The 18,168-nt window shown below is 42.8% G+C and overlaps 2 protein-coding genes across 3 annotated transcripts in view; one reads left to right on the forward strand and one right to left on the reverse strand.

The window, feature by feature from the left end:
* LOC133130686 (HEPACAM family member 2-like) overlaps nt 1–18,168 on the forward strand; it is an 82,333-nt gene that overhangs the window by 12,720 nt on the left and 51,445 nt on the right. The window lies entirely within an intron of this gene.
* LOC133131361 (T-lymphocyte surface antigen Ly-9-like) lies at nt 4,940–18,068 on the reverse strand. The gene is made up of 5 exons (XM_061246677.1): nt 17,799–18,068; nt 14,754–15,047; nt 10,856–11,119; nt 8,093–8,455; nt 4,940–5,825 (listed from the first exon to the last, which is right to left on the reverse strand). Exons 1-4 carry the CDS (start codon nt 17,836–17,838, stop codon nt 8,403–8,405), a joined length of 651 nt encoding a protein of 216 aa, XP_061102661.1. The 5' UTR covers nt 17,839–18,068; the 3' UTR covers nt 4,940–5,825; nt 8,093–8,402.

The following is an 18,168-nucleotide window of genomic DNA, read 5'->3' on the forward strand; positions in this document are numbered from 1 at the left end:
ACACAAAAAATCACGAATGTTGCTGTCCAGTGTAATTAAGTGAGCAAACGGAGGACAGATCTCCTGCCAGAACCTCCCTGCTGATTGTCTTATAGAACTGCAGGAGAGCGTTGGCCATCTCAGAAAAGTGATGCAGTTTTAACACCGAAGGGTGGTCACAAAAAATATTGATTTGATTCAGTTATGAACTATTCTGAGCAGCTCTTCCTACTAAAATTTAATGTAAAATGTATAGTATGTTTATTTAGGATATTTCATTGAATTATTCTTTACAGAATCTTATCTGTACAGAATGTTATACAGGTGCCTAAGACTTCTGCAAGGTACTGTACATATACAGTGCATGCACACACTTACACACACACACACACTCACACACATATACACATACACACACACTCACACACACACACACACACACATATACACATACACACACACACACACATATACACATACACACACACCCACACACATATACACATACACACACACACACTCACACACACACACATATACACATACACACACACACACTCACACACATATACACATACACACACACACTCACACACATATACACATACACACACATATACACATACACACACACGCACACTCACACACATATACACATACACACACACACACTCACACACATATACACATACACACACACACACTCACACACATATACACACAAATACATATACAGTGCATGCACCCACTCACACACACACACTCACACACATATACACACACACATACATACACAGTGCATGCACACACTCACACACATGCACTCACACACATACACAGAAACAGAAAGACTAAAAGGACATAACTGCCTCACAACCTGACGTGTGACCAATCATTGCAATAGCACCAATACTACCCAATGCCATCCTTACCCACCAGAGTAATTGAATTTAAATAGAATCAGTTTACAGACTTTGATTCAGACTAAGTATGTAATCTTTGAGAAGATGAGCGTCCTCAGCAGAGCAGAAGCTGTGTGTGGTTGCTGTCCTCTCCCAGCGACTGAGAACTGCAACTGCGGTTTTCTTCTGGCCTCAGGGGCTTATGTTCCTGCTACTTTCCCTCATTTTTGCCTGAATGGAATCACAGAGAGACTCACTGTCAGATATTGTGTTGGTGCTATAATCAGAAAGACAGCAGTGTTTATTCTGAATGCACATGGAGCAGCACTATTTGAATACACATCAGTAACCCAATCACTGCTCTCCCACACGTTAGCATGTTAGCTGTGTTGTTCAGGGTGTACATTCATCATCAAGTTATTCCAGGTTTTCCAACAGCAATTAGTCATGAATACAAGCAAAATAAATGATGTAATTTATTTTCTTTTGTTCAGTAGTTGCAGCATCTCTATATTGGGTCATTGAGGCCATACAATAATCATGTTTATGGGGTTTGTTTCTCCAGGAGTATCTGGGTCTGGTTTCTGCAGGCAGTGACATGTAGCTGAATGCCACACTCAGAGTAAGTATCTGCAGCCAGTGATTGTGTTTGTTGGGCGTCTGTGAGGGGCGTGTCACACGTTCTATCTGAAGCCTGGAACCACACAATAAGAAACAACTGGTGAACAACTGAACTACAATGGATCCAGACTGATGAACAGTTTGAATCTGGAGGAGAATGGTTTTACTTTCCGTACTGGACTTAAAATATTATTGTGCCTAAGATCATAACCTCCCTTCTCCTAATGGTGTATTTACTGATAATTAAGTGGTTGATAATAGAACAGAAAGCCGTTATTGTCATTAAAAAGTGTACAACAACCTATGCAAATATGTAAATTTTACATTACATTTCCATTTTTGTCATTTAGCAGACGCTTTTAATCCAAAGCGATTTACAAGTGCATAGGTTCTTCCACAAGTTAAAGCATCACATCCATAACTAGTAAAATACACATGTAGTGTTGTTCTAAACATATAGTCATCATAAGTGTACCTTTTTTTTCTTTTTTTTGGGGGGTTAGACAAGACGGATAGGGATATCAGAAAGGGGGGCAGGGGAAATCAGGAGGTAGGACCAAGGTACAGTTTGAAAAGGTGTGTTTTTAGTCTGCGTCGAAATACGGGGAGGGATGATTCTGCTGTCCTGACAGTGGTAGGCAAGTCATTCCACCACTGAAGAACCAGAACGAAGAACAGGCGTGAACGTCCATCTCGACTGCCAGGTGCTCGTAGAGAGGGAACCTTAAGGCGACCAGAGCTGGCAGACCGGAGTGGTCTAGCTGGGGAGTAGGGAGTGATCAGGGATTGTATGTAAGGTGGGGCAGTCCCCTTAGCAGCCTGAAATGCCAACACTAGGGCCTTGAAACGGATGCGTGCGGCAATAGGAAGCCAGTGGAGGCCAATGAGAAGCGGGGTGACATGAGCCGACCTGGGCTGACTGGTGATCAGGCGGGCTGCAGCATTCTGGACCAGCTGGAGGGGCTTGATGGCATATGCTGGGAGACCGGCTAGGAGGGAGTTGCAGTAATCCAGGCGGGAAATGACGAGCGCCTGGACTAGGAGCTGGGTGGCTTTCTCAGTCAGGAGATGACGGATACGGCGTATATTATACAGAAAGAACCTGCAGGTTCTGGCAGTGGAGGATACTTGTGGAGCCAGGGTGAGGCAGTTATCAAGAGTCACCCCAAGATTCTTTGCCGTACGGGAGGAGGAAACTACAAAGTCCTCAACAGTCAATGAGAGGTCGATTGACGGAGAGGACTTAGCAGGGATGTAGAGAAGCTCAGTTTTGGCAAGGTTGAGCTTCAGGTGATGGGAAGTCATCCACGCAGAGATATCAGCCAAGCAGGCAGAGATCCGTGTGGTGATTTGGGTGTCGGGGGGGAAGGAAATGAAGAGTTGGGTGTCATCAGCGTAGGAATGATAAGAAAAGCCGTGGGAAGAGATAACAGAACCAAGAGACATGGTGTATAGCGAGAAGAGGAGAGGCCCAAGAACCGAGCCCTGCGGGACTCCAGTTCGTAGGGGGTGACTGAAGATAGAGGTGTCCAACTCCACCTACACCTGTGTGGCTACAAACCCCGTCAGTGGAGGGAACAGCCTTCCTCCCCACACAGGTCTGGGGGCAAGAGGGTAAGGAGCAGCTCTCTGTAGGGAAGAGGGTAAGGAGCAGCTCTCTGTAGGGAGGAGGGTAAGGAGCAGCTCTCTGTAGGGAAGATGTTAAGGAGCAGCTCTCTGTAGGGAAGATAAGGAGCAGCTCTCTGTAGGGAGGAGGGTAAGGAACAGCTCTCTGTAGGGAGGGTAAGGAGCAGCTCTCTGTAGGGAAGAAGTTAAGGTTGTGTTATTCCATCTGTATCATAAAGTTCTCACTCAAAACAGGTAACTACCCCTATCATGACTCCCATCACACACACACACACACACACACACACCTCTGAGATGTTTCACACATGATCTCTTTTTCTTTCTGTTTGCAGCACTGAGAGAAGAGGTCGGAGAAGATATAGCGCTGTAGATTCACACACACACACATACACATTTGAAATGTCCTGTAAATGAGTTCCTGTGTGTTGTACACATTATAGCAGCTGACTGCTTAAAGCCCTGTTACTTCCTGCTGTCTGCAGTGAGTGCTGATCCAAATGTAAAGGGCTTCATCTTACTGCAGACACACTGAACAAACTCAGGGAAGCTCCACACAGACCAGTGCAGTGCTTTCCCCAAAGGCTGCTGCTCATTTTGATAAAGTGTGTGAATGATCTGTGAAAGTGTAAAACTGTAAATGTAAAACTTGTTGACTTGTGTTTAAACAGAAAAAGACTGACACCACTTGTCCTGCATGTTTTATGTCATGTTTTTCCCCACGGCTGCTTCTCACTGGGGTTCTGCAGGAAACAGGAACTGCTTCCAGAAAGCAGATGTGTTCTCTGGCGCTTTGCCTCATTGAGTGGATATTTTTAACAGCGCTTTCACTCTGCAGTCCAGCAGCTGAACTGCGCAGTCACTGGGTCCAAGAATCCTTCATGCACAGCTGGGCAAGTGTGTAGCTAATGACACAGTGTTCCTACAACAGTGTGTAGCTAATGACACAGTGTTCCTACAGCAGTGTGTAGCCAATGACACAGTGTTCCTACAGCAGTGTGTAGCTAATGACAGTGTTCTTACAGCAGTGTGTAGTTAATGACACAGTGAATTAATTCAGGTATTACTTCAGCACAAATATTTATTGTTTTAGCATCAATCAGGTAAAACATTTTATTGTCACAAGGATAAAATGAACAGTCACACAATGTCAGAGAAATAAGGCATTCCAGGTATTTATACCACAATGACTGCAAAGCTCGTGGATACAGCCAAAAAGATCACATTGAGTCAACAGGATTTCATAAAATCACACTGAAAAGCAAGGGCACACAGATATTTCAGGGTAGATTGTCAGTTATTCAAAGTGTCTCTTTTGGCAAGTGCATGCAGGCCTGGGGCCTGGTTTAATGGCATTAACCCACTCCCCCTTATTAATGTATGACACTGAATGATGGGAAATATTCCATGAAAAAGATTAATTTTATAAAAGAAAAAAACCCAGCAATGTTTACAGCCCTTTCATGAGCCAAATTTCACCCAAAAAAATCACGAATGTTGCTGTCCAGTGTAATTAAGTGAGCAAACGGAGGACAGATCTCCTGCCAGAACCTCCCTCCTATGTCACGGTCGGGTCTAGAACCCCGGTGTCTGGCGTGCTAGTCAGATGCCAATCCCCTAGACCACCAAGTACTAAGAATGACTCAATTGCGGATTACTGCAGGTGTAGTCCAATTATTTATTTGAACAAAATACAGAGTTCCAAAAGCACAGAACATTTACGAAACAAAAACAGAGGATTTTCCGAAATTCCATAAAGCCAAAAAACAACGATGAACTTCCAAAAAGGGAAAACTAAAAATACTCCAAAAGGTAGCCAAAACACAAAGGGCAATCCAAGTCTCAAAGTGTACAAACAATCCAGGGTCAAAAACAGAATATCCAATCACGGTACATGTAGACAGGGTTACTCACAGAGGGTTAAAGTGAAGACTCAACAAAGACCAAGTGAAAAGGACCGGGCTATATACAGGAGACAATGGGCAACACTAATCACAAGACTTAACAACAGGTGCGTGCAACAAGACAATTAAGCAGTGACACAAAATCAATTTAGTGACACCTAGTGGCTAGCAACACAAAGTACAACACTGTGACATCCTGATTGTCTTATAGAACTGCAGGAGAGCGTTGGCCATCTCAGAGAAGTGATGCAGTTTTAACACCGAAGGGTGGTCACAAAAAATATTGATTTGATTTTAACTATTCTGAGCAGCTCTTCCTACTAAAATGTAGTGTAAAATGTATAGTATGTTTATTTAGGATCTTTCATTGAATTATTCTTGACAGAATCTTATCTGTACAGAATGTTATACAGGTGCCTCAGACTTTTGCACAGTACTGTACATATACAGTATATGCACACACTCACACACACACACACACACACTCACACACAAATACACAGAAACAGAAACACTAAAAGGACATAACTGCCTCACAACCTGACGTGTGACCAATCATTGCAATAGCACCAATACTACCCAATGCCATCCTTACCCACCAGAGTAATTGAATTTAAATAGAATCAGTTTACAGACTTTGATTCAGACTAAGTATGTAATCTTTGAGAAGATGAGCGTCCTCAGCAGAGCAGAAGCTGTGTGTGGTTGCTGTCCTCTCCCAGCGACTGAGAACTGCAACTGCTGTTTTCCTCTGGCCTCAGGGGCTAATGTTCCTGCTACTTTCACTTATTTGTGCCTGAATGGAATCACAGAGAGACTCACTGTCAGATATTGTGTTGGTGCTATAATCCGAAAGAAAATTCTTACCGTATTCTCGTATTATTCATATTATTTTTTACGAGGAATCTATAATCAGAAAGACAGCTTTATTCTGAAGTTTATTCTGAATGCACATGGAGCAGCACTGTTTTAATACACATCAGTAACCCAATCACTGCTCTCCCACACGTTAGCATGTTAGCTGTGCTGTTCAGGGTGTACATTCATCATCAAGTTATTCCAGGTTTTCCAACAGCAATTAGTCATGAATACAAGCAAAATAAATGATGTAATGTTTTCCTTATGGCAGTAGTTGCAGCATCTCTGTATTGGCTCGTGGAGGGCATAAAATAATAGGTTTGTTTCTCCAGGAGTATCTGGGTCTGGTTTCTGCAGGCAGTGTCATGTAGCTGAATGCCACACTCAGAGTAAGTATCTGCAGCCAGTGATTGTGTTTGTTGGGCGTCTGTGAGGGGCGTGTCACACGTTCTATCTGAAGCCTGGAACCACAGAATAAGAAACAACTGGTGTCCTTAACTCCCCTAGTACAGCTCACCCACCTATGCTAATATGTTGCAGTCCTCCCCTGTTTATATCCAGAGGAATTGTGTTATACTGACAGAACAGAAAGTGCACGTCATATCAGAACCATGAATGCATTTGGTTGCAGCATATATATTTTTGCAGTGTGTACTTTTAGAGTGTGTATTTTCATATGCAGTGTGTATATTTTTCTGCTCTTCTGTTCAGTCAGGACTAGTTTATAGTGTTGGATTTGGATATTTTTTTGTATATTTTTATTTGTTTCCTATTTAAGTTCACAAAGGTGCGATCTGTGTTTAAGAGCCCCTGTTCATCGTGTTAATGTCTGCAGTTTGAGTGTGAATGCCTTTTTCACATGGAAATCTCAGGCAACAGATGACCCAAGATAGAGGTGTCTCGAGCCATCAGAAGTAAACCTTGGCTTAATATAAATTATAATACGTGAAAAGTCATTGATCGAGCCAGGACGGAACTGAGTAAAGTATGATTGTAAAAACCCTTTTGTCTGAGGTAGGAGTGGTGCAAGAAGCCCTTCATTCTGGCTGGCCCAATGGTAGAGAACTTGTACTTAAGCAGTGACATTCCCAATGACGATTTGAGACACTTGTAAGCACGCAGATTTGTAACTGAGAAATAAAGAGCTAAACTTTGTCTTTCACCATCAAATTCGAGAAGACGTTTTCCTTTCCTGAAACACAACTGAAATCTACAGGGACTAACCAGACTAGTGAAGAAGAAAACAGATTCTTCTTCTTCAGATAATTCTTCATTTGTCATAGTTCTTCAAACTAAAAGACACTTACCACTTATGTGGTCTTTTTTTCCCTACAAAATGTTACAGATTACAAGATATTGCATATTAGTATGTACAGACCTGTTTGTGTTAACCTATCAGAGCCTGTGAGTTATTGTACAGTATATTAACAATGCTAAAAAACCTATAAACTGACAGGATTTGTAAAAAAATTTTCACAGTATGCATATTCGCAGTGTGTATTTGTGCAGTGGACTGTATTTTTTTCTGTTGTTCTGTTCAATCAGGATTGGCTGTTAGTCTTTATGTGCAAACTGCTCACCTGGTGTAGGTTTTGCCTTTTTAAGTTTGTCTACAACAAATAAAATGATAACTGATCAACATTTTGCTAGGATAGGCAAAAAATAACAAACCAAGAATTTGAAATAATATTGAAGCATAGCACAGGAGATATACTTTGAAAGCAGGTTAAAGGAAAGATCTTAACACTGAACTACAATGGATCCAGACTGATGAACAGTTTGAATCTGGAGGAGAATGGTTTTAGAGAGGGAACCATAAGGCGACCAGAGCTGGCAGACCGGAGTGGTCTAGCTGGGGAGTAGGGAATGATTAAGGATTGTATGTAAGGTGGGGCAGTCCCCTTAGCAGCCTGAAATGCCAACACTAGGGCCTTGAATCGGATGCATGCGGCAATAGGAAGCCAGTGGAGGCCAATGAGGAGCGGGGTGACATGAGCCGACCTGGGCTGACTGGTGATCAGGGGGGCTGCAAATTCATATCCACAAGATACTGACAGGACAAAAGTGTATGATCTTTTCATCATTTTCATCTCACTGCAGTGCATATTTTGACTGTGTTTTTTTACCCACATTGAGATAAACCTGCACCTAAATAAACTCTGCACCTGTTCTCACAAAACTCAAAGCAACATGATCAACACTTACAGGATAAAATAACAGCCAAGATAACTGCAATGAGGACTGCAATGCCAGCGACAACACTGGCAGCCACTGTATGAGAAGCTGTGGAGAGAAGTCTCAAGTATTTTAGTCTTATATTTAGACTTTACTTTTGGGTAAAAAAATTAAAAGAAAAAATGCAGACAGTTTTACTAAACTTTTCCAATGGGTGAATAAAATGTCAAGCAAATCAGAGAGAAAAAATGCACATTATGTACAAAATCCTGTTAAAACAACAGATTTTAAATACTTATACAATATACTGTGTGTAAAAGGGCAGATTGTAGCACAGTCTTCAGCATGAAGCTGTGGGCAGACATGGATTATGGGAGGTCCTACCTGAGGCAGCTGTGATTGGTCCAGGGTCACATGGTGAAATAAACATAGGAAATCCATAATTAGTACCACAGTGCAGACAATATTTTGAATTGTTCCAATTCTCAAAAGCAAAATTAAGTTTTAGCTGTGCTGTGTCTTTCATGTCTGCCCATTAACCCTCTATTGCAGGATTTAATTAGCTACAGTATACAGTGTGTTAATTAGCTACAGTATACAGTGTGTTAATTAGCAATATGACATCAATTGGCTATATGCCCCCAGCACTGGCCAGGCAGGCGGTAAATATCCCATAATTCACTCTGAGGTTCCAGTGAATTCCATCTTCTGTCCAGGGGAGGAGCACTAATATGCAAATGAGCCTCCTAGTTACATGTCCTGGTGATGTGCATTTACAGTAAGTACTGCACCAAGAGTACAGACACACCTATGGTGCAGTACTGCAGAGTGCAGACACACCTATGAGTGCAGTACTGCAGAGTACAGACACACCTATGAGTGCAGTACTGCAGAGTACAGACACACCTATGAGTGCAGTACTGCAGAGTACAGACACACCTATGAGTGCAGCACTGCACCCAGAGTACAGACACACCTGAATGCAGTCCTGATGGTAAAGTTAAAGGGTAACTACACTGCAGATCACTTTTTTAACTGTAAACATACTTTATAGTGCAACATTTTAATCCATGACATTATTTAAATATTAATAACATTATTTTAAAAGGGTAGAAAAGCATGTTCTGGTGCCTCATAAAGTTGCAGTGTACTCTGGCCCCACCCCAATCGTGTTGTCGAGTACCCTTTTCAGGCACCTCCAGGTGATACGGAGATGACCCATGAAGATTGACAGGTCCTCCTGATCCTTGCACATGCCAGGCAGGTTAAGCGATCGACGAGCTTTGGGCTTTGAGCATTTGTCGGGGCTTGGGGTGTTACCCTATTGTTCCTGATGAGGTTCGGTCTGGGGCCGTGTGACCTAGTGTGCGTTTGTCTTTATTTTGTAGGATGTGTTTTTTGGTGTGAGTGTGTTTAATGTTTTTTGTTTTTTTTTATATAATGAAAAAGGTGATATATAGACGTCAATCATCAAATCAGAGTCAGGACACCATTCACCCTCTCTGGGACTGAGCAACACTTCTAACAGTGGGCGGCCTGTAGTGTTGCTGGTTGGTGGATCCCCAGTGTAGCCACAATAACATCCGCACAGCCATTGGGCCCATGAGCAAAGGCCCTGAACTCTGCATTGCTCCAGGGGAGGATTGTCTCTTGCTTAGTCTAATCAACTGTACGTTGCTCTGGATAAGAGCGTCTGCCACATGCCATTAATGTAATGTAATGTAATGTGACACATGTGAGCTCAGCAAGCTTCACATGCTCACCTGGGGCCACAGTGGGACACAGGGGCCACGTTCATTTTATTACAGACAAGATCCATAAGCTGACTCTGGTACAAGCACATACTGGTTAGTCCCTTTAGAGAATAATTTTAGTGCGCAGTCAAAAGAGCAGCCTCTCTCAAATTTCAATTTCAGAGAACAGAAGACTGAGCATCATGTGATGTGACAATAGACCAATAAAATAGAGCACAGATCACATAATTAATGCAATCACCAAAAAAAAAAACATAAACCACAAATCACTTTTCTTATTTTATAGCCGTGTTCTCCCCAGTAGGAACCAGTGTGTGTGTAGGTGTGTACAGGTGTGAGTGAGGTGTGTAGGTGCGTACTGGTGTGAGTGAGGTGTGTAGGTGTGTACAGGTGTGAGTGAGGTGTGTAGGTGTGTACAGGTGTGTGTGAGGTGTGTACAGGTGTGAGTGAGGTGTGTGCAGGTGTGTGTGAGGTGTGTAGGTGTGTACAGGTGTGAGTGAGGTGTGGAGGTGTGTATAGGTGTGAGTGGGGTGTGTAGGTTTGTACAGGTGTGTGTGAGGTGTGTAGGTGTGTACAGGTGTGAGTGAGGTGTGTAGGTGTGTACAGGTGTGAGTGAGGTGTGTGCAGGTGTGTGTGAGGTGTGTTCAGGTGTGTGTGAGGTGTGTAGGTGTGTACAGGTGTGAGTGGAGTGTGTAGGTGTGTACAGGTGTGTGTGAGGTGTGTAGGTGTGTACAGGTGTGAGTGAGGTGTGTAGGTGTGTACAGGTGTGAGTGAGGTGTGTACAGGTGTGTGTGAGGTGTGTACAGGTGTGTACAGGTGTGTGTGAGGTGTGTACAGGTGTGTACAGGTGTGAGTGAGGTGTGTAGGTGTGTACAGGTGTGAGTGAGGTGTGTACAGGTGTGAGTGAGGTGTGTAGGTGTGTACAGGTGTGTGTGAGGTGTGTAGGTGTGTACAGGTGTGAGTGAGGTGTGTAGGTGTGTACAGGTGTGAGTGAGGTGTGTAGGTGTGTACAGGTGTGAGTGAGGTGCAGTCAGCTCACCTGTGCAGTGGTCTCCCACAGTCAGTGGGTCTGATTTCTCAGTACTGACAGAGTTCTTTGCCTCACAGGTGTAGACCCCACCCTTATCCACAGGTACAGGTAGTTTCAGATACGGAGCTTCGAGAGAATCAGAGCTGCTGTAGGGCTCCTCCTCTCCCTCTCTGTACCAGGTCAGGGTCGAGTCTGTCCCTCTCTCCACAGTGCACATTAACTTGCAGGGATATTCATCATGAGTCGCATTGACATGGGGTTTTGATACAGGAACTGTGCAGAGAGAACAGAGTGAGATAGTGAATACAGCATTCAAAACATTATTAATGCACTATAATTATGAGTGAAATATGAATCTGAGTGGCTCTCTGCTCTGCAACAAGAGTGGGGACAGAACATTTGGATATTTTCTATTTAAATGTTTAACTGAACAGGTAAAATAAATAAACCGACATTCATAATTTAACTGTGTCACCCAACACTAACAGAGCCACCCAATGTTACTGGCAGCCTGGATGACTTTATGACATCATCCCTCCATATGAGGCATGCAATTATGACATCATCACTACTGGTGAGCCATTACTACAGAAGAAGAGCAGTATGTCTGTACTGCACCACATACCGTGTGGAACAGAACACCAATATGGTTATAACATTTCACCTGTACAGCCCAGATATCGAATCTGCTTAATCTGGACCAATCAGAAACAAGTGGAGAAAACCGACATGCAAATTGTTTCTTGTAATAACATTTCTCTCTGACACATTCTATAAATCCAAATCTATCTATAACAGATCATGAGGTAACAGTGGAAGTGCAACATGTTTTAAAACCATTAATTATTTCATCTTTAAACTATAGACACGATATTAATAAAGTCCGCAGCGGTAAGAACATTACTGCGTTGCTCTGTAACTCACCGTTGTCCTCTAGGCACCGCGGTCAAAGTATTTTCGAGAACATACGTGAAAGAGAGACGATAATATATTAAACCTGTTTACACTCGCCCCCTAGTGGGGCAGGCGCCAACGTCAGTGATTTGGACCGGTGTTGGTTTTCTGTAATAAACGGTTACACTGAAACGATCCGCTCCAAGTCTGACATCACAGCAATTAACACAGCGTGAGCTTGCTGTTGGCGCAGGCGCAGTATGATCGGCTTGTTTTCTGTTCACCAGGACCGTAAACCCGCGGAGTCGTTCAGTCTCTTCGCCCTCAGAACTAACACGGACGCCTCTGAACTTTCAGCCGAAAGACTCAGATTACGAAAACAGCGACCACAAAATTTGCGCTACAACAAAAACGTATTTTCCCTTACACGATGAAAAACATTGCACTCAAGTCTATAACCGCTTATAAATGCATCCGTGTTATATTTTCTTTTAGAATAGATATTTCTTTTGAATTAAAAGTCAGTTTGGTAAGTTATTTTCGTTTAACTTTATATGATTAAAACAACAAACTAAGCAAATTTCCCAACAACAAAGCATTTCGTTGTTTCATCATATATGGAGAATAACATACCAGCTAAATCTCAAAAGTAGCTGGTTAGCGAGTAGCACCCCCACCACTACACAGGTAAACCAGTCCCCAGCACTATTTGCTATATCGTGGTCTCCGGAAACATACGTACTAGGCCTACATACTATGGTAATTAAACTACAAAGGTAGGTACAATAGGGCTCTTCCACCTGACCTTTCCTTTGTGCCATTTAACGCTGTTCTTACGATCATCATCATAACGGTTTTTAGTTTTTATTCAAGCTCTAGCGGACGCGTACTCAGTTGCGCAACGTGTATACTTCCACTACAACTGCACTTATAACGCGAGGTGATTCTACTGCTAAATTATTGTTATTTTATATCGAAATATATGAAAACTGTAACTCTACTTAGATCCGGGGGATTTAGGGTAAGAGCAGGACAGCAGTCACAACAGCAAAGCAAGGCTCCCGGGGACTGGCTTCTGAATTTCTAAATAAGGCGCTTCGTTAAGAGAAACACACACGCCCTAATTATTGATGTACCAAACGCTGAATGTACTCGAAATCAGCAGCTACGTTGTGCTTTATTAACCCTTTTCATAGCACCTTGATTTTTTGTTTTTTTATGTTTTTCATTGCGTATTATTTTATTTTACTCTCCTACACCGTTTTCTCAGTTTGTACCAAACCTGATGTCCACTATTTTGGGGGCTGTGGTCTACAGAGGAAGCTTTGTACGCTTAGCCAGGTCTCCTGGTATAGTTGCCATATGGGATTTAGTTTTAATTATGCTGTTAATTTTTTTTATGTTATTATAAAAACTATTCACCAACCAAACACGCAAAACCTTGTGTAAAAACAATCGTACGTAGACTACTGAACGAGCAGATAACGAGACGCGTGAGGTCAAAAGTTTGTTAACAATCATAACATATCCGCAAACGTATTGGCCTTGGACTGTAACCGTGTTCTAACGAATACGAAATACTGTCCCCTTCCTTAGTATAATTTACAGACTTGGCTTAGTATCCTGCTGCTTTTGTTATTGTACTTGTGCCGTTGAAATTGTACTTCCCTCTAGGGTCTTTCGGCGAACTTATCCCTGGTTATGGGTATGCACTTTGTTGTACGTCGCTCTGGATAAGAGCGTCTGCCAAATGCCAATAATGTAATGTAATGTAGTGAGGTAGTCCCTGTCCAGTTTGCAAGCTAACCACCATGTGCCGGAAAATCTTATGTCTACCAAAATCAATGGAGCTAAACGCTCCAATTGCATGACTTTAAGAAACCATAGTGATAATATGCGAGAGCAGGCAGCCCTGCTAGTTGCACTGCCAAAGTTAATCTAGCTAGCAGAGTTCTTATTATCAGCGTTATTATCAACACTTATCTACGCATCTCAGTAGACCTCCGTCTCCAACCATACATCCTTTTCCTTCTATAATTTCGCGCCAAATCTATGTTTTTATCGGTTATGTTTATGCAGAGATTCTGCGCGTGTTTATATGTTGAAAAAAATGGGTAGTTACAATGGGTAGTGAATTGAATTTGCAACGTTATAGCTGAGAAATCAGAAGCATTCAACTGGAGGCTGGAGAGACTCTTTGGGAGGTTATGAAAAGTTTTAAAGGCGAACACACCTGTTGAACGCGGCTGCCTGCACATGCGCACAAATACCCTCAGATGTGGAAAACATTCTGCTGAATCGCAGCAAGACGTTATTTTTATTTCCGTATCACTACATGGCTGTGATAGTTAAGAAATATGGCATTAAATATGACGGATTTAGATTTTTTTTAACGCAAATGCTGTTTTGTATTGTGTGTACTTTATGTGTTGTAGATCAGACAGGCATAGATGCCGATGCTTTAGCTTTGATGGCTCAGAGGTTTCTTACAGTTTGAGACTCTGGCTGTGCTCGTGCTGTCTGTACTTATGAAGATATGGGGATTTATTTAAGACCTGGTATACCAGCTGCATGTGGACTTTTTAGGAGCTTTAGAGGGCTAACAGGTTAGGACAGTTATGAACACAAATTAAACACAGTATATCAACACATTGCAGTTGAGAAATCTCATATCCGTTTTATTTTACAAAGAGAAAATGGCAAACATACCTAAATATCACCTCCTAATTATACAGTGTGGCCTTTCAGATAGCTGTAATACACATTTACTTCAGGATTTCTAGAATGTTGTGTGTAAACATGTGTGTTTGGAACTGTCCTTCCTGATAAGAGTTGAAGATCTGTCCTCTGATCAGGGGTCTTGGTGGCAGTAGTGTGCCTGCTGTACTCAGTGTATCACAGTGACCTGAGCTTATGTGTGTGTGTGTGTGTGTGTGTGTGTGTCTCTCTCTCTCTCTCTCCCTCTCTCTCTCATTAGTAATAAGTAATAAGACACCAGTACAGTGCTACTTACTGTACACATTCAGCTGGAAGTCTGTGCTTATTTTTTTGTTAGTGTTCTGTACTGTATACTCTCCTTTATCCTCCATCTTGAGCTCAGAGAGGGAGAAGTGGCCAGTGTTGCTGTCCCATTGCAGTCTGCCGGTGAACTTCACATTTCTGAGAGTCCTGAAGTAGCTGCTAGTGACGTCACCAACCGTCTCTCCCTCGTACATCAAACTCCCGACCTCCTTCACCACGGCTGGGAACGCCACACGCCTTCCCACAATGCCGTTCAGCTCCTTAGGCTGGCCAAACACACTCACTGCTGGAGACAGAGACAGGCCACCATCACAGGATAATCACACGAGAACACACACACACAGGCCACGATCACAAGACAATCACACGATTTCTTAGAGTTCCCTTGAAAAACAGTGATCAGCTTCAGTGAGCATGTGGGACAGACCTGCTGGGGATGTGATCAGCTTCAGACAGATCTGCTGGGGATGTGAGAGTCCATCAGAAGGGCAGCAGACATGCCCACAGAGGTAACAGTCACTTGGTCATTTGGTCACCTGTCACCTCAGTGGTTCATTGTGTTCTAGGAAAGGGGTGTAACTGACCTGCCTTGCTTTTACCTTTCATACTGTAAAGAAGACCATTTTTTCTCACTTAATAAACTCTGACTGACCTAAACTTTGACAAGTGTTACTTTATGAAGGACCAAATTCCTACAATGTAGGGCATTTATGTTGTTGCTAGGGTGTTACTAGGTTATTTCAAGCACATGAAAACATGGTTTAATTTCAAGGTTTGTCTCAAACATGAATTTATACCTTCAGGCTTCCAGTATAGTGGATTTATATTAATCAGTCTTCATCTTTATTGAAAATAACAAATTTGAACTATTATTTATAATGTTCAGAATTCACATAAATATCCATTGAGTATATCCCGGCTTGCAGTGCCTTTCCAGTTGATAAGGTTTCTTTTAGGCATGTTTCCAAAACATTACACTCCAGTGGGATATGTTCTCTGTGCTCTTTATGTGTTTTCAGCTGAAGTGTGTGTGTAAGTGTCCTGGTGGCAGCAGGGGGAACAGAGCCTGACTCCCCTCCTGCCTGTCCTGGTGGCAGCAGGGGGAACAGAGCCTGACTCCCCTCCTGCCTGTCCTGGTGGCAGCAGCTGTAGGCATGAGCCTGGGCTCTTAGAACAGAAGGGTTTCACCTGGTCTTTAAGCTCACTGCAGAGTGCACACTGCACACTGCAGGAGTACTGTGTTCTCACTGAAAGGGGCTTTCAGCAACAGAACACGGTTTTCCCTGACATTCTGTGGGAAGAGTGAATATCCTGGTGGGAGTTGGCCGTGGTTTCATCCAGTTCCACAGAAGTGCAGTAAAGTCTATTCTAATCTAAATGTGGAGGAATGTTCTTCCTGTAAACCCATCAGACCAGAGTGCATTCTTTAAAACCGGTCAGGCCAGTACATAAAGTTTGGCTCAACACCTTTAGTGCATAACAATTGTGTGCATTAACATTCAGTATTAACATTCTGGAACTAAATCATAAACAGGAAGAAAAAAACGGGGGCAGTTCTTCGGCGCGCTCCAGAGGCGGATGCTTCAGCATAACTTTCTGCCTGATACGAGCTGAAGCTCTGTCTCTGTGCCCAGCGGCTGTTTTAATGCCACACCTTTATATATACCTGTCACTACCTGAGCCGCCCAGGTTCTCATGCTCAGGTGCAAAACATCACTGGCATCATAATATGATCGCCTATAATATGTTTTATGGGTTTTATTTGCGTGCATTCCTCCATATCACTTAGGAATACCCAGCATGTGAAGAGTACATCTCTGAATGCCTTTTTCCTTGTTTCCCCTTGTTTCTTCTGTGTGTTTTCTGTGTTCACGCTCAGGTCCTTATTTTCCCTTTCTCCCAATTAATTTCTCCAATTTCTCCCAATTACGTGTCTCCTCCCTCCACACCATATATGTACTTCCTCTCTGTTAATGATCTCACTCTCACCCGCTGCTCGTTGTCTCTTCGTTTGTGTGACGCACTACCCTCCAGTTCTCGGTGCGCTTTTTGGTGACTAAAGTTTTAGCGAAACTTTAGCGAAATGAACGTGTGGTTTTCAAATGCAACTCTGGTTTTGTTGTCAGTCATTTCGCATAACAAAAACAGAAGACGATCCTAGGATAAGAAATAAGATATGATATGTATATGTACTTAGGTATTTAAAGTAAACACTTTTACATTTTTGGCTTGAAATAAGTTCAATAAAAGTTTTTGTTAGTTTTTCTATGTCGTTGATTTTGACAACACCTAGAACAACAACATTGACTCTGCATGTTCATATCAGTCTGAGATAAGTACTAATCTGTTTTTTTAAGGGGGGGCGGTCCTTTAGCGCACTTCTCATCTCCGGAAGAGGTTTTGGCAGCAGTCCGATGCTTCAGCGCAATTTTCTATCTGATAGGAGCTGGAGCTGCGCGCATTCCCAGACTCCGGGAAGAACTGCGCCAACAAGGTTCCGTCGCGACAGATTTGTTTGCAGAAATAACCTTCATCATAAGCTCTTAAAATCTATACGACCTTTTCGGAAAACCGTTTTACATATACAATTTTCACAACGATTGAATCGTGAATTGCGCGATGTTATGCGTTTCAACCCGTCCAAACTAAAACGAGTCACAATTGCCAAATATTTTAAAATAACAATTTTCTGGTTTGCTTTACAAAAAAGCAACGCCATCAAAAAAACTATTTAGAGTCCATATCTCCGCTTCAGCCGAGCCCAATCCACATTTCTAAAGCGCATGGATGGTCTGATAGTTCGTGGATACGTTGTAAGATTAGATCATCAGACGTAGCGTGCAGCAGCCCCTAACCATTGCCGCAGCTTTCCAACTACCTAGAAGCGGGATTTTCGTTAAGAACAAAATGACCTCATTCCGTAATCTGCGTCGCGTGCTTTCGGTCTGCTTGCTTCAGCACATTTCAAGCTATCGTGAGAGCATGTTTATTGAAACAGTAATATGCCGCGACGCGCATATACATATGCTCATATTACCTGAGGTGAAAAGCAGGAACACTGAGAAGATGCTCTTCATGGCTTCTCTCCGCTGCGGTCTGATGCTGATCAGCGTCTCAGGTCGCCCTCCTCACTCTGCCCAGCGACCGTTTTAATGCCACGCCTTTATACCTGTCGTTACCTGAGCCGCCGAGGTCCTCACGCTCAGACACAAAACATTAACTGGCATCATAATATGATCGCCTATAATACGGATTTTATTTGGGAGCATTCTCTTGACCCCTCCATATCACTTAGGAATACCCAGCACGTGAAGAGTACATCTCTGAATACCTTTTTCCTTGTTTCCCAATTTTCTGTGTTTTCTGTGTTCACGCTCAGGTCCTTATTTTCCCTTTCTCCCAATTTC

Source organism: Conger conger, chromosome 6 (genome assembly GCF_963514075.1).
Source record: "Conger conger chromosome 6, fConCon1.1, whole genome shotgun sequence".
Lineage (NCBI taxonomy): Eukaryota > Metazoa > Chordata > Actinopteri > Anguilliformes > Congridae > Conger > Conger conger.

Coding starts and splice junctions, on each gene's coding strand:
- LOC133131361 (XM_061246677.1), bottom strand. CDS start 17,838: ATGAAGAGCATCTTCTCAGTGTTCCTGCTTTTCACCTCAG. Junction 15,048..17,798: donor GTTCCTGCTTTTCACCTCAG/GTAATATGAGCA, acceptor CTCTGTCTCCAG/CAGTGAGTGTGTTTGGCCAG. Junction 8,456..10,855: donor TGTGGGAGACCACTGCACAG/GTGAGCTGACTG, acceptor GACCAATCACAG/CTGCCTCAGGTAGGACCTCC.